General features: G+C 42.4%; 1 protein-coding gene across 4 annotated transcripts in view; it reads left to right on the top strand.

Annotated features, from left to right (window-relative positions):
- Nucleotides 1-2,552: 2,552 nt before the first annotated feature.
- Nucleotides 2,553-27,088, top strand: part of METTL24 (methyltransferase like 24) — a 123,572-nt gene continuing 99,036 nt past the window's right edge. For all 4 annotated transcript variants that reach the window (XM_074036882.1, XM_045391664.3, XM_065543215.2 and 1 more), the window contains exon 1: nucleotides 2,553-2,959. In XM_074036882.1, the coding sequence (XP_073892983.1) occupies nucleotides 2,642-2,959 (318 nt within the window). In that variant the 5' untranslated portion in view covers nucleotides 2,553-2,641. The remainder of the gene's footprint in view (nucleotides 2,960-27,088) is intronic.

Raw genomic sequence — 27,088 nt, 5'->3', positions numbered from 1 at the left:
CTGATGAAAGCTGCTATTGTGGTTTACTGACCTGCTTGTCTAATTAACCAACCTATGACACAGTGGTTAATGATTATCTGCATTTTTGAGACACATCCAGAAAGGACTGAGACAAGTTCAACTCTATAAGAAAAGCAAAGGTCGTGAATGAAAGCTTGCTTGTCAGCTACAACAGTGATCCATTAGATTTGCCTCTTCAGCCCACAGACTGACCCATTTTACTATTCATTATTATCCACAACACAGGAAAATACTGTGTGGAAGTTAAAAATAGATTTCTTCCAGAAAATTGATGCTACATACATATAAACAGTTCCTTTTTATTAGTAATAAACACATAGACACAAACACAACTGCAAAAGATAAAAGGCTATTTAAATATTCCATGTAATTTGACATTTTTTCCATAATGAAAACATTTTATTAGAGAACTGTAGAAATGAGATAAAGGAAAATATGAGGTCATCCTGCCCATTCTCTTCCAGAACTACACTGTTTTGTATGCACCCCCACTCCATCCTCCACCCCCAGCCCAGAGTCTTATTAAATATCCCCATTTTAATAATATAAAATACTGCTTATACTTCCTCCCACCCCCAGAGAGAAACTCAACAGAGGAGCAGAGGGTACACGCTAGTGGCACCATGATCTTTAAAAGATTACTTCTCTAGTTAGCGGTACTGTGTTGACTGCATAGAAAATAAAATTTCCAGTAAAGTCTACACCAGACATTACCAATCCAGGTTTATCAAGCACCCTACAAACTCTTATACATATTAACAGAGTTCATTTCTTGATGCTTAATGGTTATTTTCTTGAAATTATTGGGTACTCTGAATTCCAGAGAATACTGTATAAATTATTTGTAAATTTCCTTATACTTTATCTTTGCCCACTTTGGAATCAATGCTTACCTTTTCTTTTTCATGACAACATCCAGGATTTTCTTTAATGGTAAATAAAAAAAAATAATTACTACTGAGACCCTTCTGTGAGCCAGGTATTATTTGGGCATGAAATATATAATATTTTATGTAACATTTATAATCCTGCCATATATATAGGTCTGTTTATTCATGGGAAAACAGAAACTCAGAGAGGTCCAGTACTTTGCTGAAAGTCTCACAGTGCTTGAATGGCAGGGTCCTGGTTCAAACACAGTTCAAGTAAATAGTCACAGGATGTGAGGCTGGCTCTCAGTTTGTGTAAGGAAAAACTCGTACTTGTTTAAATTTGTTAAAATAGAATCCATCTGCAATATCCCCTGGACTCATCTAAGAAAAAAGCAAAAGTCAACCCTAATGGAACGTTCAGGATCCTGAGGACCCGGTGTGGCCAGGGGGTGGACTAGATTGGGTGGAGATATTTTGTTAAATGTAGAGAAACAGCCCAACTGCTTTGTTCACTAGCAGGGAATAAATTGGGTCTTTCTTAAGCCAGGAAGAGAAGAGGATTTTAGAGACGAGGCCTCCCTACAGAAAATACCCAACATTCACAAGGGCAGGGAGGTAGGGCTCCGTATTTGTTGTCTCTTGTCCATGCTGTAGGCTGTTACCGGGGAAGAGAATAGGCCGGCAGGCGCAGTCTCCCACGGAAGCATGGAAAATGAAAGAGTAAAGCAAGGAAAAAAAGAAAAGTGACCACCGCTTAAAAAATTCTAAACCCAAACTCAAACCTAAAACCCAAACCCACCCCAACTGGGTTGTGGGAAAGGATTCTACTAACAGTTGAAAATGGAACATCCACCACTGGACTTCAGGCTGTGAGAGTTCAGTCTGATTAATTAAGGTCAAGGTGGTGATGGAAATACCAGCTGGGGAGCATTTTGCCGAAAGATAAATTTGTCCCTCTGTGTTTCTGCGAGACAGCAGGGAGGTGTGTGTTTGGAGCTAAATTAATTTGATTTACATCATGCCATGGTAACTTCTGTTCTCTCCCCACCCCCACCCCCCACCCGCTGTCAGATGTCTTAGCTGGCTTTTTCCCTCTCCTTGTTCACCCCCACACATTTCATAACACGGAAAGAAAGTACGAATTGGCTTCAGGCAGAATTTAGATATAGAATAACTCTAATTTGATTATTCTGCATTGAGTGCTATTCTCTTCTCCCCAATCCCTTCTTTCTTGAGAGAGAGAGAGAGAAGTTGTAAACCCGGGCTTAAGTGCTATTTATTTTTATATTGTGCTTAATGGTGCAAACTGCTTGACTGTTCCTTGTATGCTCACCTACCCTCCTCCTATGTTTCTCCAACAACACTAATATCAGAAAATGAAGCTATGGCCCGGGATCCCGTTAGGAATGCGCTTTTTCTGGCCCTATATCTTTCAGCTCCGTCAGGCTTTGGAGGCCGGGGCGGAGGGCACCTCTTGAGGGACCCCGCACAACCGGGCCCTGGCACCTCCGGAGGGACGGAGAGGGCGCCCTGTTACCGCGCTCGGCCCACCACCCTTCCAGCGGCAGGGCGCGCTCGGCAGGACAGGATAAGGTTACGCCGAGGCTTCCTCGGTCGGGAGGGAGGGAGGCGGGTCTGAGCCCGCGCCCCGGCCCGCGGGGGAGTTCCCACAGCTGGCCGCTCCGGCCTGCGGGGCTACATCACTGCTGCCGGTCAGGCGCGGCCCGCGGGACCCCAAGGGTAGCGCCATGGCCCGGGAGAGGCCTCCCCGGAGGGGCTGCGGCACCCTGCGCCGGTGTCTACTCGGCGCCGCGCTGTTGCTCGGCCTGCGGCTGTGCGCGGACCTGCGGCGCGCCGGGTCCGGGTCCCCAGCCCGCAGCACCCTGCCGGGCCCGGCCTGGCGGCCACGTGGGCCGCACCTGCAGCCTGCGCCGGGCTCGCCGCGTGGCGCCAGCAGGAGGCAGGTGACTTACGTGCGCAGTGGGCGCCCGGCGCCGCCGGGGGGCGGCGGGAGCGGGACGCCGGAGCCTGGCTGCTGTGCCCCGCGCGGGCGCCCCCGCCAGAAGGTCAGTTGCAAAGCCATCGGTCTTGGGCCTGGGACCAGAATCCCCCTCCCGACCCCGCTACGGAGCCCGGCGCTCGGGTCCCGCAGGTCGCCCTGCGGGGACCTCCGCGGAAGAAAAGGCTTCCGCTTCTTCTCTTCCCCCTGTGCTCTCTTAGGCGGCTCCACGGGTCGCATTCTTCAGTGCCCAGATAGACTGAAGTGCGGCCGAGCGGAGTGCATTCACTATTCAGCCAGTATTTGTTGGGCGTCGCCGTGGCCAGGCGCCGTTCTAGGCTCCGCGCATCCGGCGAAGAAGGACGGAGCCCTATTCTCACTGAGGGTACATTTTAGTAGGGGAGGGTTTGCGTGATAGGCACGGAAAGGGAAAGGAAGGCGTTGCGGCTGCCATTCGTGTGCTGTGCTGCTCCCAGCCTTCCGCTCGAGGCCTGGACAGAGCTGGGTGGGTATCGCCGTGAATGGCCTGTCCACGCCACTGCCGTCATCTCGCTGAAGATCCACCAGCTGGCCGAATTTCCCTGGAGTCCCATTCCAGGCGTTGGCTGGGGGCTTGGAGGCTGGCGCCCGGTGAGAAGCCGAGCACCCAGCCCCACTTAATGAGAAGTTAATTGGATCCTCGAGGACCCAAGTAAAAACCTGGGTTTGTCTTATAATTCTCGACCGTGTTGTGCCTCCTACCTCATTAACTTATTGGCTCACACCTACTTGATTAGTCCAGTTTTAGCCTCTGATTGTTAAGGTTTTGGGCTCATCTCCTTTTTGGAGCTCGGTAATTTGCGTCATACAAGGAAATGAAAAGAACCACAGGTATGAGCTCTCCTCATCCTTTTACCCATCAACTCCTGCTTCCAGCCTCAACCACGTTCTCCAAAGCAACTACTTTCCGTTGCCTGGCTATTCGTCCTTTCTTTTAGACATCCTCCCCACCTCCACCCTGCTTCCCACCACCGGTCCTGGAGGGGAGGGAACAACTCTTCCTTTGCCTCGCTGCTGTCTTCGGCTGCCCAGTGCTAGCCTACTTTTCAGCACCACAGCCCAGCACTGCTGCCGCGGCTTCCCTTCCTCGCTTCCTTCGGGCCTCGCCCTCCGTCTTTCCACACCACTGCTGTTCCTTGCTGGGCCATCAGTGCTAACTTCCTGGATAAACTGAAATACCTTTTTCTATCTTGCAAACCTCACCTCCTGTGTAAAGTCTTAATGAGCTCTTCCAGAAGAAAGCAGCCACTTCCTCTCCAAGTTCCTAACTCACTGTCCGTGACACCATGTTAAACATTCAGCACAGTTTTGCCAAGGGCTTACCAGGTAGGCATCAGGTGCTGGAGGCACAAAACGAGTTCAGATTCTCGTGGAGGAGGCTCTTAGCACAGGCATCCGGTGATTTCCAAGCCTGTAATTGAGCCTTCAGCCTGGGGAGTCAAGAAAGGCTGCTCAAGGCGGAGGACATTTGACCTACAATGTGATGTTTCTTTTTTTTTTTTCTTTTTTGAGCCGGAGTCTTGTTCTGTCGCCCAGGCTAGAGTACAGTGGCTTGATCTTGGCTCACTGCAACCTCTGCCTCCCGGGTTCAAACGATTCTTCTGACTCAGCCTACCGGGTAGCTGGGATTACAGGCATGCACCACCACGCCGGATAATTTTTGTATTTTTGGTAGAGATAGGGTTTCACCATGTTGGCCAGGCTGATATCGAACTCCTAACCTCAAGTGACCCACCCGCCTCAACCCCCCAAAGTGTTGGGATTACAGGCGTGAGCCATGCGCCTAGCCAACAGTGTGATGTTTCTTAAGAGTGGGACTTCTTTTATTCCCCTGTGGATGTCCTCAAATATCCCATCCTTGACACCCTCAACCCCACCCTGCAGTTTTCCTTTTAGATTCACTCAGCATCTGTTTCTGCTGTCACCTGTCAAAGAATTACTCTTAACTCTTTGTCTCTACCTCAGACAACAGTACTGATGGCTGGAGCCTGTCCTACAAAGGACAGGTTTGGAATGCATAGACTCAGTGGGGCTCTGGAGGGGAGGTTCACACCCATCCTCGCTAGGAGCTTGGAGGCTGCCCCAGTGATTCAGGCTGGAGATGGGGGTGGCTTGCTGTGGTAGGTGTGGAGGTGGTGAGAAGTGGTTGGTTTCTGGATGTGTTTGGAAGGTGGATGAGGAGGAGCAGTTATTTCTCTCTTGTTTGTTTTGTTTGGGGGATAGATGGAAAGCAGGAATTAGGTTTTAGGCACGTTAAGTTTAAGATACCCTTCAGGCATACATGTGAAAATGTGAAATAGGCAGCCGGATGTGTAAGTCCAGAGCTTGGAGGAAATGTCCAGGCTGAAGGTGGTGATTTGAGAGTCATCCAAGTACAAGTGGCACTAAAACTGAGAGATTGTATGTGGTCATCTAGGAAGTGAGTGTGGCTAACAAAGAGAAGCAATCTGAGCCTGTGGCCTGGGGCTCAGTTTTATTAAAATTAAATTAGGGAAAAAAGTAAAGGAAATGTTTAGCTTTGTGCCTGGCATGTTTAGCTCTCAATAATGGTAGCTTTGCTTTCTACAGTCTGCCCCAGCTTTTTAGCCTCAGCCAGTCTCCAAATGTCATTCACTGTAACCTACAAAGGGGGCTTATGCTGACTCCTCTACCTGCAAGGCCCCATCCCCCTTTCTTATGACTCCTGACCTTTTCATCCTTGGACATTCCTCAAGTCAAGGTTCATAGCGCAGAAACCTTCCCATAGCAACCCTGCTTCATGCTGACCCCTCCCCCACTTGGAATGACAACAGAAAGAGTCTGATTTGTGCATTGTTTTGTACAAGTTGAGTCCTGATAATCCATTTTGGATGGAATGTTTTGTCTCCACAGTTGTTCTTGATGGGAAGAATTGCATTTCCCATAGTGATCCCTAGTAAATGTTTACTCCTGAGACCCCAATATGTGAAAGTATAAAAATCTTACTATTTCAGCCTATTCAGTAACAGTAAATGTCTTTGGTTAAAAATTTATAAGAAATAAATGAGCCTTTTGCTATTTCTAAAATATTAAGTTTTTAGCACCCTAAGGTAAAAATTTTCTTAGATTTCCTTCTCCCTAGCTATTATTTTCAGGATATACATCTAACCTCCGCAAATCCCTAGATAGTGATGATCTTGAATTTGCTTTATTCTCCCATTATTTCACAGTTGAATTAAAATATTCCTTAAAACTATAGAAAGATCAGTTATCTAATCCATCCTCCCACTTCTGGGAACACAGCTCAATAACCCCATGTCTCTCTAGGGACAAATCTTGTTTCTTTTCAGCCTCACATCAAGACAGCAGTGTAATATAAGCTGAATATACCATTAAGTAATTGAATAAAATTAGGAAGCTATTTGTTAAACTCCTTGGATCATAGTGTATTTAGATTTTGTTTGTTGAGAATACAGATCAACAACACTCTCAGGTTCTTGGTTACTTTGCCCCAGGCACCTCCCAGATTGATAAAGGAGAAAAAGTTCCATTCTATTTTGAGGACAACTTTCTGGGTAGATGAAAACCTGCATGAAATAATCGGGTTGCCAAGTATTTCTTGTTACTCTGCTTCCATACCAGGTGTTAGAGGCACCAAAATTCTGCCACTTTAATCATAGCTTATGCTCCTCTTAAAGAAAACAATCTACTATAAAAAGGAGTAGTGAAGTATAGTCCTAATATAATTCTTTCTTCCCTCATCCCCTTCTTCACGGAGCCATGCAAGAACTAGCTCTAAATATTTTCAGTTCTTTTGACATCAGGGGTTCTAATCTTCAAGCTTTGCGAAATGAGAGCCGATGACAGATGATGGATAAATACTGCCCTTTCTGATTATGTGCAGCCTGGAACCTATATATTCTTGTGTATTACAGATTCTTCAAGCATTCTGTCGGGACTCTTCGTCTCCAAATTTCGCATACTATGCATGCATAAAAATATCACTGTGATTCTTTCATCTTCTCTCTGTTTTCTATCTGCATGTGTTTCTGTTTGGGTTTTTTTCTTTCTTAAATGAAACAGACCTTTATTATGATTATGGATAAAGTTCTTTTTGAAGGGATTTATAGAGGACTAGATATGGTCTCCATGATTTATGCTTTTTAATGCAGCTCTTGGGTGGATGTTTTATCTCTTATAGGTTGGCAATCTGACTAAAAAACAGATGCAACATACAGGGCTCATTTGCAAAGGAGAGACACTCACTCAGTGGCCAAGCTTCCCGAAAAAATTTCATCTCTCTTATCGGATGTATTTTACTTGACATTTAATATGTTGGATAGAAAAGTGACTTCTGAGTCACAGAGCTCCAGAACCCAGCAACGTGCTGGCTTGGTTCGTTAGTTACAGATCTTTTGGAACCATGTGTCGGGGGGGGGAGGGGGAAAGAACTGTTTCCTCGTCTCCTGAAAAACCATATGGCAAAATTTAGTTTTCTTTCTCACTTCTTGTCATCCTCTTAATTTTCTAATTCTGTGATTGTCATCAAGAAGAAAGAGGAAAAATGGCATAGGATGCCCCCTGATATATCCAACTGCCTTAGGAGTCCTTACGCTTTACAAAATACTTGAAGGTAGATTTGAATTGCTTGTGAAACATGGCCCAGCAGTAGTTTCCAGCTCTTTAGGTTTTTGTCTGTGTACCTACACTTCTGTTCTTCAGGGAGCAACATTAATCAGTCCTCTCACACTGTCCTTAGGAGGCAAAGCATTTTCATTTTAAACAAAGTCACTGAGGGTAATTGAATAAGCTCCAGCAATATGTGGGTGTGAAATAGCAGTAGCTTAGTTGCACAAAGAAAAGCAGGTTTTTATTACAACTTTGATGTGTCGTGGATGAAGAATAGAGGCCTGCACTTTTTCCAAACCCCGTAGTTCCTCAGAGAGCATTCTGTGGGCAAAGGAACTGCTAATGCAGGCTCGATTGTTTTTCAACCACTGGTGCTGGAGATTTTAGCTTTTTGTGTGTAATTTGTCCCAGTCCATTTTCTCCAAGGAAAAGAATGTCTTGTCAGTTTTCTCAAATAGAATTGAATTTCCTTTTTAGTCTGTGAAGAGAATCAGGTCAAGTAGTTAAACCAAAGACTGTCAAGGCTAGGCATTTGAGTTTTTCCATCTGTGCTGTAATACCTTTGGAGTCCTTGTGTTTCTAAGGAGTTTGGCATGCTTTGTTCTGTGGTTCATAGAAAGTAACATGAGCCTGTTTCACTTACCATAAGACACACACTGAGGCAGGAATCTACCAGCATTGATAAGCTTCTTTTAAAAACACCACTTGGGTCCACTAGATACCTCACATTAGCTCCATTAATGTCTTATGTTCTGATAAAAAAAAGATAGGAAAATTTGCTGTGCAAGAAGCATTTTTATCCTGTTCAAGTAATTGAATGAAAATTGAATTTTAAGAGCCTTATAATCTAGACCCATATGTAATATAAACCAATAGCAAGCTGGGTTGCTAGTTGACTGTTCAGGAGGTAAATTTGGCCCATGAATTTTATTTGAACCACACAGTGTTTTAAGTATTTGAACATAAATATATTTATATGGGGCTTATAGTGAGTCTGGTGAGGTCCAGCTCACCATTCTCTCTATTTACCTCACCTGTTTGATCTCTGAAGGCATTTGAAGTTACAACTATAAGCCAGAGGTTGTTAAAATTAGCAATTCTTTTCCTAAAAAGTGACGATCAAGGCTAAGGTTGCTAAGCTCAGTGACAGGGTGGCACATGACTACTAGGTTCAGAAAAGCCAAAGGTCCTTTTAAATTGCTGCCGTTAAGGAAGATGAGTTACCTAAGGCTGGAGCTGGATATTGGGGAGGGTAAGATCGTAGGGGAATAGACTTAGTTAATCTAACATTCTTTTGCTTACAAACAGGAACTGGGCTCTAGCCTAACTTAAACAAAAAAGGAAGGAAAAAAGAATTAAAGAATAAACAACTCTATGTGCCTATAATAATTAGCAATTAAATTTTTTAGAATGAAATTTATTGGGAAACCTTGGGATTTCTCACTGAATTGGAGGAAGAGTTAATGACTGCGGTGTGGAGGGGAGAAGGAAAAGGGCTGCTATGGAAATCCCAGCTTTCTGAATCCTTTGATTTTCTCCCTCAAGTGCCATTGCAATACAGCTCGCCTCACTGGACTCCAGGGCTTCCTCTCTTTGTTTTTTTTTTTTTTTTTTTTTTTTCAAATTTCCAATGGCATTTTTCACAGAAATAGAAAAAATGATTCTAAAATTCATGTGGAGTCACAAAAGACCCTGATTAGCCAAAGCAATCTTGAGAAAGAAGGGCAAGTTTCAGGCATCACACTTTGTGATTTCAAATTATATTACAAAACTATAGTAACCAAAATAATACATAGTACTGGCATAAAAATAGACGTATAGATCAATGAAACAGAATAGCAAACCCAGAATAGGGCTTCCTCTCTTTGATATTCACCCTGGATCAGCTGGCTCAGGCCACGTGACCTAAACAAAGGCCAAGGGCCCCTGCCCTGTCCTGGAAGCCATTCTTAGTGAAAAGAGAAACGTTAAGTTACCCTAAAAAGTCCTTGGCATGCCTTAAGTATTCAGTATAATTTTTATGCAGTTTTGCTCTTAGGTTTTTGTTTTTCTCATATTTTATTTTGTTATTTCAACCAGCCCTTGGACTTGAGCACCTAGAAACAGAGTATAGGGTAGTTTTGGTTTTACTAATCCTGGACCCTAACATCAATGTGTGTGTGTATGAATATATGTCTATACCTATCTAACTAGCTCTATCTTTCTTTAAACATTACCTATTTCTCTATCTACATATAGTCTTATAGATAGCCTTATTTCCAAGTAGCATTGACAATAAGTTGGCACCTTTGGTATACTACTGACATTTTTAATTCAGTGAATATATGCCCACATGATCTATGTGTATGTAATATTTTTTAAAGCAAAAAGTTATTTGTGAAGACATTTATTAATTTTTTACTTATTTATTTTTATTTATTTATTTTTTTTAGAGACAGGGTCTTGCTCTGTTGCCCAGACTGGAATACAGTGGCACAATCATGGCTCACTGCAGCCCCGACCTCCCAACTCAGGCCTCCCAAGTAACTGGAACTACAGCACTGTTGCCCAGGCTGGAGTGCAGTGGTACAATCTCAGCTCACTGCAACCTCCGCCTCCTGGGTTCAAGCAATTCTTCTGCCTCAGCCTCCCAAATAGCTGGGATTACAGGCACCTGCCACCACACCCAGCTAATTTTTTGTATTTTTAGTAGAGATGAGGTTTCACTCTGTTGGCCAGGCTGGTCTCAAACTCCTGACCTTTTGATCCGCCCGCCTCAGCCTCTCAAAGTGCTGGGATTACAGGCATGAGCCACTGTGGCTGGCCTAATTTTTTATTTTATTTTATTTTGTAAAGACAGGGTCTCACTATGTTGCCCAGGCTGGTCTTGAACTCCTGGGCTCAAGCGATCCTCCCACCTTGGCCTCCCAAAGATTTGGGATTACAGATGTGAGCCACCACGCCCGACCCCCATTTTGAGGACTTTTAGTAGAGAACCTAAGTATCAGTATTTAGCCCGTGATCCCAATTAGGGTTCTCAAACCAAAGTCTCATATTCTTTGATTTTTTTTTTTTTTTCTGTCATGCATAGTTACCTCGCAGGAAAAAAAGAAATCTGCAAATTTCTTCAGGGCATCTAAATATTCACAGCCCCCCTTGCAACTGGCTAGCCTGGGATTCTTTAATGCATGATTATTTCTGTATCAGTTAGGGCTCTCTGGGTTGCAAGTGACAGACCCAACTGAAAGTAGTACAAACAGGGATTGATTGAAACCCTACTGGAGAGAAAAAGAAGAGCTGCAGGCACCAGGAAGGCCCTGGAAGTTGATTATGACTAAAATGAGCACTGAAGACCTTAGTTATCCATATTAGGCACTACCACAGATATAGTGAGTATTTACTATTCTTTTTGGTCACACCTTTGAATATCTTTCCTGTATGTGAGAAATTCTCTTCCTTTCTAAGAAACAAAACAAAAAATCATTGCCACTTGTTTTTGCACTCAAAGTGCATTCATGTGACCTAGGCTTCACCATTTAGATACACCTGCATGAGAGTTTGGATTATACCCTACAGATGCAAAGCAGGTACATGAGGGCCACAGAGTAGCTCAGTGGCTGAGATTCTAGCAGAGGCATCCAGAGCTCAGGGTGGTGTCCATGCCCAGCAATGAGGCTATGTCATCTACACTGGCATGTCTGGAGATGGTGTTTCTGCCCTTGAGATTCTGTAAACTAATAAATCTTTAATCAATCCTTTTCTGCTTAACTAGCCAGAGTACTTTCTATTGTTTACAACTAAGAACCTTGGCAGACCAATAAATTGGAGCTGGCAGTTTGGAAGGTTACAACTGTAACTTTTCCTTTTCAATTTTGCTTAGGTCTATTTAATACAGATTTTGGAACACGGTGATCACTTGGGGGCCCAAGTAAACTATGGGCGGAAGGACCTTTCCCTGACAAGATAATAACATTTTACTTCAGATACTAAATTACACGAATCTGTTAACTTATTACTAGATCAACTCAATTCAATCAACACCAAGCCCTTTTTCGTGGCACCTTGTACCCAAGGCATTGGGTGAGAGGGGCCAGTTTATGCTGTGGTCACAAACAACGCTCCCGGCTCATGATAGCAGAGGTTTATTTCTGCCTTTGCCAGATATCTGTTGCGAGTGTGGGGCGCTGCTTTGTGCTGTCACTGCATCTCTCTGGACCCCAGGCTAGTAGTGCAGCTGCCATCTGGAACATTGCTGGTCACCTTGGCAGAGGGTGAATACTCTGGAGGATCTTTGCATGGCATTGTTAAAAGCTCTAGCCTGGAAGCAACACACATTACATCTGCTCACAATCCAGTGCTCAGAGCCAGTTGCTCAGTCCCACCCAATGCTAGAGGAACCATCCTGCTGTGTGCCATAGTCAGAGAGTTAGAGATGGGTGGCAAGCAATGTCAACGGTCACCACAGTATAGTAACCCTTCAATCATCCACGTCTAAATGGACATCATCTAGGTCATGTTTCACGTTCGCTGTTTGGGATGGCTCACTGAATCTGCACATTTGACAGTACTGAATACAGCACGGGAGCCTCTTTTCAGGGGACCGAGATCTAAAATGAGGCAGATACCTGAATTTAGCAGAACAGTGAAATAAAACAAGACTCCATTTACATCTTACAAACAGTGCCGTGGTGCATCCTGGAGTTTGTTAAATGCAGTGATTCTTGTTGACATTGTTTATGTTAGATTGTTTGCAAAGAACAGGGGTGGCATGATGGTCTGCTGGTCTTTTTCTCTAGAGGGGTGGAATAAAGCAAATTATTTGAATAAATAAAGCCTTGAGTGTAAATGGGCCAAAGGCCTCTGATGAGATGAATCAAACTCCATGTCAGTCCGTCTTCATGGCCATCACTTACTCATTTGTAGTTGGAGCTGGCTGAATGACTTCCAAACATGTTTTCAGTATCCGGCCCTAAATCAGAGGCAATATTCGTGTTTTATAGCATTTGCTATTGTGCACGATGCGACAGCAAGTCATGTTAGTTTATTTTTCATGTACTTTGACTAGAGCACAATCACTTAAAAATCCCATTTAGCAAAATATGTGCTCATTGAGCTCAGAGTAATTAGGCCACAGAAGGAGGTCTTTTTCTTCAGCGGTTTCAGGAGTAGCACACGGGAGGAGTCAGTGAAAGTAATACATGGCATCTTGGAGTCCTGTTTACATGGCTTTACAAATTTCGTGAAAATACTTCAGTCTGGTGCAGCTTCGTCTATAAGATGGGCTTATATTTTCATATTTGCAGTCAGCAGTTTAAATTCTGCTCTCCTGCTTACTGAATAGGGACAAGTGGCATATCCTTTCTGAACTTGAGTTTCTTCCTTTGAACAAACGTTACTGATACTTAACTCACAGGTTGTTGTGAAGATGAAACAAGAGCAGGTAGGTGAAAGCACCTTGCAGGTGTTCACATGGAAAGAGTTCAGTCAATGAATCTGGTCTGTGTTCAGTCTTGTGTTTCCAGCTGGGGCACTGGCCTGTGAGTACCAAAAACGTGTAGATGTGTGTGCTTGTGGTGGGTAAAACCCAATATTCCTTGCCATTTTTAATATTTCTTTTATTATCCTTGAAACGTAACGCATATATAATATGCTCAGGGATCAGAGGAGTTGGAATTTTTCTTTTTAATCTGAAATAAAAGCTAGCCATAACTAGTACATTTCTGTTAGTGTTTGTATTATAAATGTATTCCCCATATAACTCATTTATTATGAAATTGTTAAGGCTTATTGTTCACATTAGTTTGTGATTTCTTTTTTCTCTCAAAACTAATTACAAATATCTTTTACAACATGCTGTTCTATGGATTTTGGTCCATAGTAGGATTGACAGTATAAATGGGATTCCAGGCTTTTGAAATACCATTTTCCCTCAAAAGAATGTTTACAAATTTCCTATTAACTGGGTCACTTACTACCACTCTGTTACCTCTTTAGTTCAAGGGAGGACAGTTGGAGTAATTGTGGGTTAAAGAGCTAATTGCTAAATTGTTTTTCTGGTCTTGTCTTCCACATTTTAGTCAATTAAGTGCATATTATTATACTTTGTACTTTATATGCATTTTAAAGATAAACTCAATCAACACAATAAACAAAGTCTAAGTATCCATGCTGTGCATGGTTTTATGCGGAATATAATTCCTTCAAAGCGGCTTATAATTTAAGAGTGAGGTAGGAGGGGCCTACTGTACTAGGAGAGTTGCATATATTCTTTCATTTAATTCCCAAAACAAAACCGTGAGGTAGGAATTGTTCTCATTTTGCAGACAGGGAAGTCAGGGCTCAACACTTTAACAAATTTGGGCAAGACACAGCTATAAGGGATGAAATGAAGGTTTAAACTAAAAATCCATGCTTTTTTCTATATTTGCCTGCTGAGAAGGGAGCTAACAACCAATTCTCATATATAGTGAATTCTTTACCAGATACAAATTAAAATCTTATAAACAAGAGGCACCACAAAGTTAACAGACAAGTGATAGTCTGGGAGAATATATCTGTAATACATAGCACCAATAAAAGATCAATATCCAAAATTTTAAAAGAACGCCAACAAAGTGAAAAAGAAAACTGAACAGAAAAATAAACGAGAAATCAGTCAGGGATTAATGGAAGAGGAAACCTGAAAGTCAAAAAATATATATATTTACATATAATGATGATTAATAAGAAGGGAAAGAAAATCAAAACACAGTGAGATTCTATTTCACCTCCATCATACTGGAAAAAACACAAATGTCTGATTGAAAAAAAAGGATTGATGGCCATATGCGCTGGCTCATGCCTGTAATCCCAGCACTTTGGGAGGCTAAGGCGGGTGGATCAGTTGAGGTCAGGAGTTCGAGACCAGCCTGACCAACATGGTGAAACTCTGTCTCTACCAAATACACAAAAATTAGCTGGGTGTGATGGCACATGCCTGTAATCCCAGCTACTTGGGAGGCTGAGGCAGGAGAAGAGCTTGAACCCGGGAGGTGGAGGTTGCAGTGAGTCAAAATCGTGCCATTGCACTCCAGCCTGGGTGACACAGTGAGACTCCATCTCAAAAAAAAAAAAAAAAAAAGGATTGAGAATAATGTAGGGACAAAGGAACTGGTTATTACACTGCATCATCCAAAGTAGCTTCCTATCCCTACTCCTCCAATATAGTCTCATTTTCTCCATAGCACGACCACTCTCTGACAATTTTTTCTTGCTTTAACATTTGTTTGCAGTCTCATCCCCCAGGAAGGTAGGGAGCTCATCTGTCTTACTCACCACAATATCCCCAGTGACTATGACAGTTCTGGCACATAGTAGGTTCTCAGGAAATACTGGCTGAAAGAATGGTTGTTTCTATCACTGGGGGACTAGACCGATGGGTTCGAGGAACAGCTGGATCTTTCAAGCGCTACCTCAAAGTCCATTTGAGGTGTCTAATTTCTGAATCAGAGTATTGCATTACAGACTCTCTACATAGATAACCCAGCATTCACTTTGCTTCAGATAACAGTGGCTGCAGAATAGAAGTTGAGAACCACATGTAGCTTATGTACGGCCCATAAGCTAAGAATGGTTTCTGCAGATGAACATTTGTAATCAGTTTGATGTTAGGATAAACTAAGTTTGTTTTTTGTTTTGTTTGTTTTTATTTCAGGTTCAGGGGTACATGTGCAGGTTTGTTACATAGGTAAACTTGTCTCATGGGGGCTTGTGGTACAGATTATTTCATCGCCCAGGTACTAAGCCTGGTACTGAATAGTTATTTTTTCTGCTCCTCTCCCTCCTCCCACCCTCCACCCTCAAGTAGGTCCCAGTCAGTGTCTATTGTTCTCTTCTTTGTGTCTATGAGTTCTCATCATTAGCTCCCATTTACAAGTGAGAATATGCGGTATTTGGTTTTCTGTTCTTGTATTAGTTTGCTAAGGGTAATGGCCTCCAGCTCCATCTTGTTCTGTTTTACGGCTGCATAATAGTCCATGGTGTATAGGTACCACATTTTCTTTATCCAATCTGCCACTGATGGGCATTTAGGTTGATTCCATGTCTTTGCTATTGTGCATAGGGCTGCAATGAACATTTACGTGCGTGTGTCTTTATGGCAGAGTGATTTATATTCCTCTGGGTACATACCCAATAATGATTTTGCTGGGTCGAATGGTAGTTCTGCTTTTAGCTCTTTGAGGAATCGCCACACTGCTTTGCACAATGGTTGAACTAATTTACACTCCCACCAACCATGTATAAATGTTCCCTTTTCTCCACAACCTTGCTAGCATCTGTTACTTTTTGACTTTTTAATAATAGCCTTCTTTTTTTTTTTTTTTTTTTTTGAGACTGAGTCTGGCTCTGTCGCCCAGGCTGGAGTGCAGTGGCCGGATCTCAGCTCACTGCAAGCTCCGCCTCCCGGGTTTACGCCATTCTCCTGCCTCAGCCTCCCGAGTAGCTGGGACCACAGGCGCCCGCCACTTCGCCCGGCTAGTTTTTTGTATTTTTTAGTAGAGATGGGGTTTCACCGTGTTAGCCAGGATGGTCTCGATCTCCTGACCTCGTGATCCGCCCGTCTCGGCCTCCCAAAGTGCTGGGATTACAGGCTTGAGCCACCGCGCCCGGCCTAATAATAGCCTTCTTACTGGTGTGAGATGGTATCTCATTATGTTTTTGATTTACATTTCTTTACTGATCTGTAATATAGAGCTTTTTTTTTCCATATACTTGCTGGCTGCGTGTAAATCTTCTTTAGAGAAGTGTCTGTTCATGACCTTTGCCCACTTTTTAATAGGGCTGTTTTTTTCTTATAAATGTAAGTTCTTTATAGATGCTGGGTATTAGACCTATGTCAGATGCATAGTTTGCAGACATTTTCTCCCATTCTCTACAGGTTGTTTGCTAACTCTGTTGATGGTTTCTTTTGCTATGCAGAAACTCTTAAGTTTAACTAGATCCCATTTGTCAATTTTTGCTTTTGTTGTGTTTGCTTTTGGTGTCTTTGTCATGAAGTCTTTGCTCTTTCCTGTGTCCAGGACAGTATTGCCTAGGCTGTCTTCCAGGGTTTTTATAGTTATAGGATTTACATTTAAGGCTTTAATCCATCTTTAGTTGATTTTTGTATATGGTATATGGAAGAGGCCTAGTTTCAGTCTTCTGTATATGGCTAGCCAGTTATGCCAGCACCATTTGTTGAATAGGGAGTCCTTTCCCCATTGCTTGGGAAACATTAATTTGAGGTATATACATTCCAGGTATATACCCCAGTGGAAAAAAATGCTATCAATAAATTTCATTCTTCTCATTAACAGATCTGTATTACTAAAAATTGTGCACAATTATTATTTTTTGAATTTCATCAATAAAAGTTGTAGAGATTTATCTTTATATAAGTACCTATTTATTAATAATATTCTTGATTTTGCTTCTTGGCTCACAAAGTTTAAAGTATTTACTGTGTGGCTTTTTTCAGAAAAGTTTTGTCAACCTCTGCTACAGAAGTGGCCTCAAGGCCCTTTAGCTGTGACTGTTGCAGGAGGATGGGTGAGAAAAACCTTCAGTGGACCCAGTCATGTCCAGGAGACTCTTGTGCTGGAGTTTTTTCATCTGTAGCTTGAGAACAGTCCTCGACTTCCACAGGGCACTGAGAATGTTTTGGGACTTTTTGACCATTCATGGGAATGGCACTGCAAAGTCTTGAAGGTCGTGAGTCCATTGTCATGCAGTGAACATTAAAGTGGTAAATCTTGGATTTGCCTCCTACTCCCTGTTACCCACCCTTTATAACATAACTGTTGCATTGTTGGGCAGATTATAGCATGAAAGGCAGGTGATCGCATCTCTTCCAGCTTCTGGGGTCACCCTTTCCCCTAATACTTAAAATGGCTTGAGCCATGTACTACAAGTTCAGTACCTTTCCTTCCCTCCAATATTCTGATAATAATGGGGCTTATCTGTTCTGGTCATCTCTCTTTGAATTCTTGCTGCTAGCTCAGTGTTTCACCTCTGGCCACTGCTGTCTCCTCTTTGCTCTGCACTGCCCACTTCTCTAATCTTCCAGAGTGACACCAACACAGGCCTTACTGAAGGTCTCAGGGAAAAGGAGGAAGATGACAATGTAGTTCAAAACAGAAATCAACTAAAACTAAAGTTTTCTTGGCCATTGGGATTTCTTACAGGCTGTCTTTTCTTCTTAGGCCCCTGCTTTCTTCTTAGGTTCCTGCCTTCTCTTATCTACACATCAATCCCTTTTCCATTTTCAAGCCTTCAACACCCCTACTCCCTACCTGGCTCTAGCAAATAAATGTCATTTTCTTTGTCAGGCAATTTAGCTTCCTTTGTTTTTCCCTTTCCTTCCAGGTCTGTCCTAGACATGAATTATGCCACTCTGGCAGACGGCAGAATTGGCTGCAGTGAGTGTTTGTTTCCAATAATCCTGTTTCTCCTTTCCTCTCTACTATTAGACAGTCCATAAAATGTGCTCAGCACAGTGCCTTGTGCATAGGAATCACTCATTATATGTTCATTGTTCTTATTATTAAGAGGATTGTGCCAACTTAGGCCCAGTGCTGGTCCCCTCATCCTAACTATGGCTACTGCAGTGTTATGGTACAGGGGAAATACATTACTAGTGGTACTTTGAGAGCAGCTATATATTGCTTCATGCAGAACCCCTTTTTCCCTTTCTACCTGTCTTCATTTTCTCCTTTGGCTTTTGGTGTTCCTTGTGAACTGTATTTATTTCTGTCTGCCATGGAAATGGGTACACAGAGGGTGATGACATAAACTTTAGGGTTCAAAAGTGCCCAGAAATGACCCAGCAATTGCATTCCAGGTAAATACCTAAAATAACTGAAAACATGTTTACACAAAACTTGTCCATGAATATTCGTAGTATCATCTACCAAAAGTTGGAAACCATCCAAATGTCTATCAGCTGATGAATGGGTACACAAGATGTGGTATACCCATACAGGGGAAACTTATTCAGCTATAAAAAGGAATGAAGCACTGATATATGCGACAACATGGACGAACCTTGAAACCTAATGCTAAGTAAAAGCAATCACAAAAGGCTACATATTGCATTACTCATTTTTTAATGAAATGTCCAGAATAGGCAAATCTAGAGAGACGGAAAGTAGATTAGTGGTTGCCAGAGGCTGGGGGTAGAGGGGAATGGGAAGCAACTGCTGCTAGGAATGGAATTTCTTTTTGGGGTGATGAAAGTATTCTGGAATTAGATAATGGTGTCAGGTGCACAGGCTGTATATATACCAAAAGCCACAGTGAAATGGTAAATTTAAAAGAGTAAATTTTGTGGCATGTGAATTATATCTCCATTTTAAAAAAATGTTCAGAAGCCCATGGAATGCATAACAGGTGTGAAAGTACATGATTTTCTCTGTTCAGATAAAGAGAAATGAACTGTGAGTGTCCTCTGGGACCTTAGCCTGATGGTACTCACTTCTGGGCGCAGACGCGTTCAGCAGAAATGTGGAGCCCACATGCTGGCCTCTCTAGGTAGCACCTGGCTTGGCCTCTCAGGAATCTTCTTCTGGCTGCTGGTGAACTTCATGGTTCTCCTTCTCCCAACAGCTCCCCAGGTGTGGCAGGTGCATTGCAGAATCAGATACACATAGCCCTGCATTAGAAACATAGGAGCTTGCTGTTTGCCAGAGCAGAGAGAGCCTCAAGCTGCCATCACTGTGAGCCTGCTGACCTCCTAGTGCACTAGCTTTTTGCACAAAGCACTGACACTGACCACCAGGGTTGTCAAAAGATGTGGCCAGGAAGCTGCCAGCCCATTGCACCTCTTATACAAGAGAGCACTTGTTCTGCTAAGGATTTTAGCTACCTTGGCCCTTCTTTCTCACCTTCATTCCCACCCAGATAACTGTTGTCACTTCATTCTAATGACTTGTGTGCAAGAAGCATCCTATGCATTTTGGAGGGCTTTTGCGTTAAAAAAGGAACAGCATTTATAGTACCTTGCTTTTAGACAGCTCTTCCCAGTTTACAGAGGCTTGTTCTGTTGTTATCCCAAGTGATTCTCATCATAACCTTATGAGTGAGACGGACATTATTTCCATTCCACCAAGAAGGGATCTGGTTAAATTACTGGATTGAGATAAATTGCGATTATAATCCAGGTCAGATGAGGTCAGATTTCATGTTCTTTCTGCTCTATACTGAGACTGCCTCTGTGCTGAAATCTGGATCTCAGAAAAATGTGTTGATTACTATACATTTGATATTAAGGCTTCTTAGAAATGTTCCAAGTGAACGAATATATCTTGAAGCTTGATTTCAGCAATTTTGTCAGGTTGAAATTTCAAGTCTGTCTTACATTTCTTAAAAACAAATTTGAACTGGTTATATAATTATAATAGGGCATGTCCTTTTGAATAGTGAATATTCATTTTGCTCAGAAGTAATAGAAAAAGGCTTATTTAACTAGTGTGCACTTAGAGGAACCTCACTCAGGAGCAGAGAGCTCCATCAGTTTTGAAATTGAAATGCTTGAATTTATTTGGATACCCTGGTTACAGAGAGTTGTTTTGGAAAATCCAAATGCCTGGGCCTTATTCCTGGGCAGGGAATGTTCTTATTTATAAAACCAAACTACCAGCACAGATTGGAGCCTGTTTAACACATACAACATTGTATCCTTTCTTGTTATGGTCATGTGTTGAGACAAGACACAGGAGAAAAGAGTGCTATCTATATATATAATTTGTTATTTTAAAAACATAGGTAAGCCATGATGCTGACAATTAAAATAAATATGTGTATATTTGTTCAAGTCATTAACTTAATAGAAAAAACAGACATAAAGTGCCCTTCATTGTTTTGAAAAAAAGTGTTTTAATAAAAAAACCATACAGGAATGTGAGAAGTAGGGTAAGGGAAATTGGAAATTTACTTTTCTGTGTCTTTTATCTGAGGAATTCTTAGGTTATAGTTATTTTGAAACCCAAACTTTTCAGTGTAAAAATAGAAGTGAAGAAAGAGGAACAGATTGGAGTCTGGAAAAAAAAAAGTAGAGAGAGAACGTACAGCAGGAAGGCTGTGTACGGGGGAATGCTGTGTTCGGCCTCATCTCAGATTTCCTCTGTACTGTGGAGATAACCAGGATGGTGAAGACTTGAACTGAGTTCAGAACAGTGGTTCTCCATGTTTTTGAGTTACAAAATTGTGATGAAAACAATTTGATGGAAGCTGTGGACAAGCTCTCCAGAATACTGAACATTTGCACACATGCCCATTCATTTGCAGTTGATTTCAGCAGATTCACGATTCTCATGAAGGTCGCTCATGAAGAGTGGGTCAGAATTGCCCATAGGAGTTTTCGGAATACAGATACCTAGGTCTCCCCTAGCACAGGGCTCCTGTGATGGACCACTCTGGCAGGGAGTCATGAGTGCCAGGTTAAGACGTGGCCAGTGGTGGTTGTGATGGTTGATTTCTAAACTTGGGATAGAGAGTTCAGTAACGGGTGTTCATCTTTAACTGAGAGCTTCTCCAGTGTGATGGGCTTCTCTCTCCTGGAATCACTTCACTCCTGGCTGGGCTGAACCCTCAGGAGGTGGACCTGCTGTCCTGGACAACAGCCCCTAGAGTCAGGACCCCTCCTCTCCACCCCCACACCCCTGCCCCTCTGCACCCCAGGCCTGGCCTAGCTACACCCTCCTTGTGCCAGGTGTGTGAGCGCCTTCGACTCCTTAAGTTAGACCTTGAAGAAGAGCTGTGTTTTCTTTTCAGGATAGTAGCCAGTGGTTCCTCCCTGCTATTGATTTTTGTGTTGTTTCATTTGTAAATAAGTGCTTGTTCTATGCTGTTAAAATGATGAATGCTGAAACAGTCTTTAGAGTTGGGAAAATTCATAGCTTCTTGAGAAAATAAATATAAAGGAAGTTATGGGTCATCTCTTCAACCTTGTCCACATCCTGGTTTATGTTCATATTCCTCCAGCTCGGCACCAACATTACTCTGGCATCTCCTAAGTTGATTAATAACATTGCACTGCCTCTATCTATACACTTGTGTCATCTCTACAATCGTTTAATGAACAAGTTGAGTAGAAGCCCCATATCCAAAGTCACGAATTTGTAGTAATTGGTCAGTTATATACAATAAAATGTGGTTAAAACAGTGAATCACAAAAACATATACATAGACCATCTATTTTAACTGAAAACATACACATGTACGTTTGTTTGCCAATCTTTTGTTGTGTGCATTGCGCCTGGCTGGAGTTGTGATCTTTCTTGCACATAGCCATCTAAACTATATCACCCACCCTTCCCAGTTTTGGTTTCTTCAAAGTGGAGCAAGAATTTGACACTTGTAAAATAGCCTAAGTGCAGAACACCTCCAGATTTTAGTGACTTTGTTATTCTTTTTTATAGTTACCTCACCCATACCTAATGCACAGTATTTAGAAATGGCACCTAGCCTTTATTGACTTGTTTGTTTCATAGGAAAGAAAACTCATTTTCTTTCTATGCACACATTTCATTGGTTTACCTAATTTTCAATTAAATTATGTCATTTCAATAACTCGTACAACTGATAGAAACTGGTTTGGGAGCAAGTCAAATGACTCCTAGCGGGAGAATGAACCAAGCTGTTAGCAGCAGGAGTACAGAGAGGGAAAATTCTGAGTTGGTTTTGTAGAGACAGATTAAGAGTGCTTCTATTGCAATGTGTGTTGAAGAAAATAAAAGTCGTGCTCCACGTTTTAAGGTACACTGAAGCTACTTTCTTTTACTTGTAAAATAAATTCCTTTAAGGAGGAATGCACTTACTTAACTTTAAGAGAATCTGCACAACATCACTATCCAGGATGAATGATTAGAAGTAGACCAGAGTAGTTATGACCAGGAGGTTATCTGTGGGAGGTCATCTCTGTGGGATCAACCTCTCATGACAAACACTGTTTTCGTCTTGACCTTCACCAATTACTTTTTCTGCATTTAACCAATAAAATTTGCAGTAACAAATATTGATAGTTGCAAGGTTACATACCAACAGTCTTTGGAATTATGAAAGCTAACTTTCAATATTATAGACTAATTAGCTCAGTGCTGTTAAACGATTTGGACAAAACCTAACCTTATGATTTCAAGTAGACAACTTATACAGGTTTAGCTTAAAGTTTATGATAACTGGTATGTAAATACTTAACTTTTTAATCTATTAAAACAAATGCTAATTTTTAATGAAGTGTTTTAAATTCTCAAAAATGTTTCCTTGTAGTTTTTCTCAGGGTTCCTGCTAAACTACTTGTCATCTCTGGTTTTAATTTTAATTTGAACAAAGCTGAATCAAAGACATGTCGGGGGTTTTGTTGTTGTTGTTTTGATTTTGTTTTGTTTTTTGAGACAGGATCTCGCTCTGTTGCCCAGGCTGGAGGGCAGTGGCGTGATCTCAGCTCACTGCAACCTCCACCTCCCAGACTCAAGCGATTCTTCTGCCTCAGCTTCCTGAGTAGCTGGTATTACAGGCATGCACCATCACGCCCAGTTAATTTTTGTATTTTTAGTAGAGATAGGGTTTCACCCATGTTGGCCAGGCTGGTCTTAAACTCCTGCCCTCAGGTAATCTGCCCACCTTGGCCTCCCAAAGTGCTGAGATTACAGGTGTGAGCCACCGCACCCAACCGACATGTAGGGTTTATAACAATTTATTTCCACCTAAAGAAAGAGTATGTCTATTTAGCTAGATTAAAGTATTACTGTAAAGTCCAGTTAGTGAATTTCCCTACTTTCTTCCAAAGTCATTAAAACAAATTGTCCTCAGCCCTAAGGATTATATCATGTTCTTTCCTCCCTGGCATTTAAATCAGTGTAAAAATGTCCCTTGGAATCATTTCTGTGGGGGACTGTAAAAGCAGTAAAACACATGGCATTTTCACAGGGCTTGTAGTCTGGTTAGAGAAACAAGATTGACACACTTGAAACAGATTATACCAAATGTTTGATTAAGTACAAAATGGGAAGTAAAAGTAATAATTGCTGAAGCACCTGCTTTGCATGCTCTATTTTGCACATAGTAGAGGCTTGAAGGATTAGGAAACTTGAGGGAATATATGGAACTAAAACTAGAGTCTGAAGAATAAGTGGAATCTGAACTGACTAGTGAATAAGCGGGAGAATTCTGGGCAAGAGGAAAAAGGCCTGACGCATGCAGTCTGTTGGGGGCATGATGCACCAGGGCACCAGGATTTGTTTTATAACTGAAATTTCCTTATGGTCTATCTGGGCACTTCCTAACTTCCCTGAATCTGATCTTGACACTGACTTGTCCTTGGTTGTACCTTTCTTTCCCTAACCAAGAATCTGCATAAGACCAATGATCTGTTCTAGCCTACCATTCGATCTCTGATGGTGTGACATTGGGAAAGTCCTGTAGGGGTGCATGCTTAATGATAACCACCTCTTTTTTTCTCATTCTGTGCACTCTTTTTTTCTAACTTTTATTTTAGATTCTAGGGTACATGTGAAGGTTGTTACATAGGTGAACTCGTATCACGAGGGTTTGTTGTACAGATTATTTCATCACCCAAGTATTGAGCCTAGTACCCAATAGTTATTTTTCCATTCTTCTCCCTTCTCCAACCCTCTACCCTCAAGTAGACCCCAGTGTCTGCTGTTCCCTCCTTTGTGCCTATGAGTTCTCATCATTTAGCTCCCACTTCTAAGAGAGAATGTGCAGTATTTGGTTTTCTGTTCCTGCACTAGTTTGCTAAGGATAATGGCCTCCAGCTCCATCCATGTTCCTGCAAAAGATATGATCTTGTTCTGTTTTATGGCTGCATAATAGTCCATGGTGTATAGGTACCACATTTTCTTTATCCAATCTGTCACTGATGGGCATTTAGGTTGATTCCATGTCTTTGCTATTGTGAATAGGGCTGCAATGAACATTTACGTGCATGTGTCTTTATGGTAGAATGATTTATATTCCTCTGGGAACATACCCAATAATGGGATTGTTGGGTTTAATGTTAGTTCTACTTTGCTCTTTGAGGAATCACCACACTGCTTTCCCCAATGGTTGAACTAATTTTCACTCCCACCGACGGTGTATAAGTGTTCCTTTTTCTTTGCAACCTCGCCAGCAAATGATAACCATCTTTTATCGAGTACCTTTTAGTAGGTGCTTGCATGAATCAGGAGAGGCTAGGTTATGACGCAGTAACGAACATTCACATGGATGTTTGGATTTCAAATTTCAGTGGATTAAAATGAAGAACTTTTATTTCTTGCTATGCTACATGGCCAGTGTGTGTTGGTAGGGATGAGAGGCAAGGTCTCAGCTTGTTGCTGTCATTCAGAGACTCAGGCTGGTCCCTGCCTCTACTTACATATACCACTGCCACTCATCAGAAAGGCCCAAATCCTTTCCCCTGACACGTTCTAATTCTCCTTTTTAACTTACTAAGGATTCATCCTCCATGACATTTTCAGAGCCACTAGCGAACTTTTTAGTGTGTTCTGTATCTTATGGAGAAAGAATTTCATGAATTTCTTACCTGTTGCACTGAGTTTATCAGTGCAAGACAGCCATTTTGGTTTTCACCTGGGAATCCTTTCTGAAGTACTACTGGGCATGCCATGTCTATATTCTCAACTAGCTTTGGGGAGGATAAAACTCCGAGACCTGGGATGGAGGCAGCATGGGGTAGTGGAGCAAGTATGGGACCAGCAGCCTAGAGGCTTGGGCCAAAATCCATTGCTGTCACCTCCTACCTGGGTGACTTTGCCATGTCATTTCACCTCTCTGAACTTCATTTTCTTCAATTATAATATGAAGCAGCTAGTCTTGATTATTGTTAAGGTCTCTTTTAATGCAAAGACCCCCTACCAGTACAATAGGTGCAGCGTAGGCCCAGCTACTTGGGAGGCTGGGGCGGGAGGATCACTTGAGCCCAGGAGTTCAAGTCTAGGCTAGGCAATATAGTGAGACCCTAGTCTTAAAAATTTTTTTTTTCATTAAAAAACATACACTGATTCCCTACGAGTACAAAGCAAGTACAATTTAAAGCTTGAAATTGTTTGTGTCTTTTGGATTCTGTAACTGCTTTGTTTTTTTAAGTTTTTACTTATGGACGGAAGGTTGTTTTTCTTTAATGAAAGGAATATTAGTCATTTCTCATACAATTAAGAAATATATTCAAGATTTCGTCAGCTTAGATCTGCTATGTTGTACAGTTTGTCACCTGTACTCTCATTTTTTCCAGTCTGAAGTGGGAGAGGGGCCTGGGTCGAGGTCAGTTGCCACTTTGGCAGCTTCGCTTCTAACCTTGGAGATTCTTGCTCCCATTCACCAAAGAATCCTGAGTCCAGAGAGTTCCACAGCAGCAGACCTGATTAGAATTGATTGACTTCCAAAAAAGTCTGCTTCCTTCAGCAATTCTTCATGTCCCTGAAAAAGGCCACTTTGTAATAAAGACTGTGGATTTTTTCCTTCCATTTAGGGTTGAGGTTGAAATACTTTTGGTTCCAGAAGAGTCCAGTGGACTCTGCCTGCCTTGTTCTGCCCTGGTGGTAGCTTCCCAGAGATTCAAAAGAAGCTTTTATGTGGCTTCTCCTAACTTGTCAGCTACTATAACTTATAGTGCATTCAGACAGAAAAATGTTCTATACATATAGAATCATGCAAGGAATGTCCCGGAACCAGAATGTTATCTCTAATTGTCAGGTAGGATTTACTGAGACTACCAAATACTGTATCACTGTCAAAGGGCAAGAGAGTAGCATAGGTCAGTATGAAACATGAACGATATGAAAATGACAAAAGAGTTAATGAATGAATGAATGCTGAGAACTGAGAAATACATACATGTATACATGCACGGTTATGTGCAACCAATGACATATTCAATGGGATGTGATAGCCTCACGAGGAAACCACTGCTACTCTTCAACCATGTGGTAAATGGTGTATGGCTTTGCTGTCCCCCATCCCCCAACCCCTGGGGCTGTCCTACTCATGGCAGAGCACTTTATGTCCTGCTTGCTTTTGTCCTGTCTCAGAGGAGAGGATCCAAGCATCATCCAGTGTCTACAACTGGTTTCCAAGAAAGGCTGTGCTTCCCATCGATGTCCTGTGCCACGTGTGGCCTCTGTCTCCTTGTCAGCCTTTGGGGTGGCTGTGGGATGCTGCCGCTCTGTGTTTTGGGTGCTCTCTGTGGCCGCTGGGATGCATTCTTTCTGCCACGATCCCTGTTCCCCTGCACTAGGTGAGGCTGGTGCTGACTAGGTGAGGCATTTTAATTCTTTTCCATGATAAAAATCACGTCTGGTTTAGAGCCTGGAGTGGAAACACTTTCCCCGGTTTGAATGAAGTTGAGACTGATATGGGCTGAGAGCCACCGAAGAGACCGCGGGGAGCCCTGTAGACCCCCTGGGTTGCAGGTTCTCTTGTGGGGAAGATGGAGATTGCTGTGCAGGTGTTGTGGGAAGACCCCCCCGTGAAATGGGTTTATAGGGGTGCAGCAGGCCTTCCTCCTGGATACACAGTGTCTCAGGGCTGGTAAATGTGTGGGGGAAGGGTAACT

Source organism: Macaca fascicularis, chromosome 4, assembly GCF_037993035.2.
Source record: "Macaca fascicularis isolate 582-1 chromosome 4, T2T-MFA8v1.1".
Classification (NCBI taxonomy): Eukaryota; Metazoa; Chordata; class Mammalia; order Primates; family Cercopithecidae; genus Macaca; species Macaca fascicularis.
The sequence above is the reverse complement of the archived record's forward strand: the minus strand, read 5'-3'. Positions and strand labels throughout refer to the sequence as shown.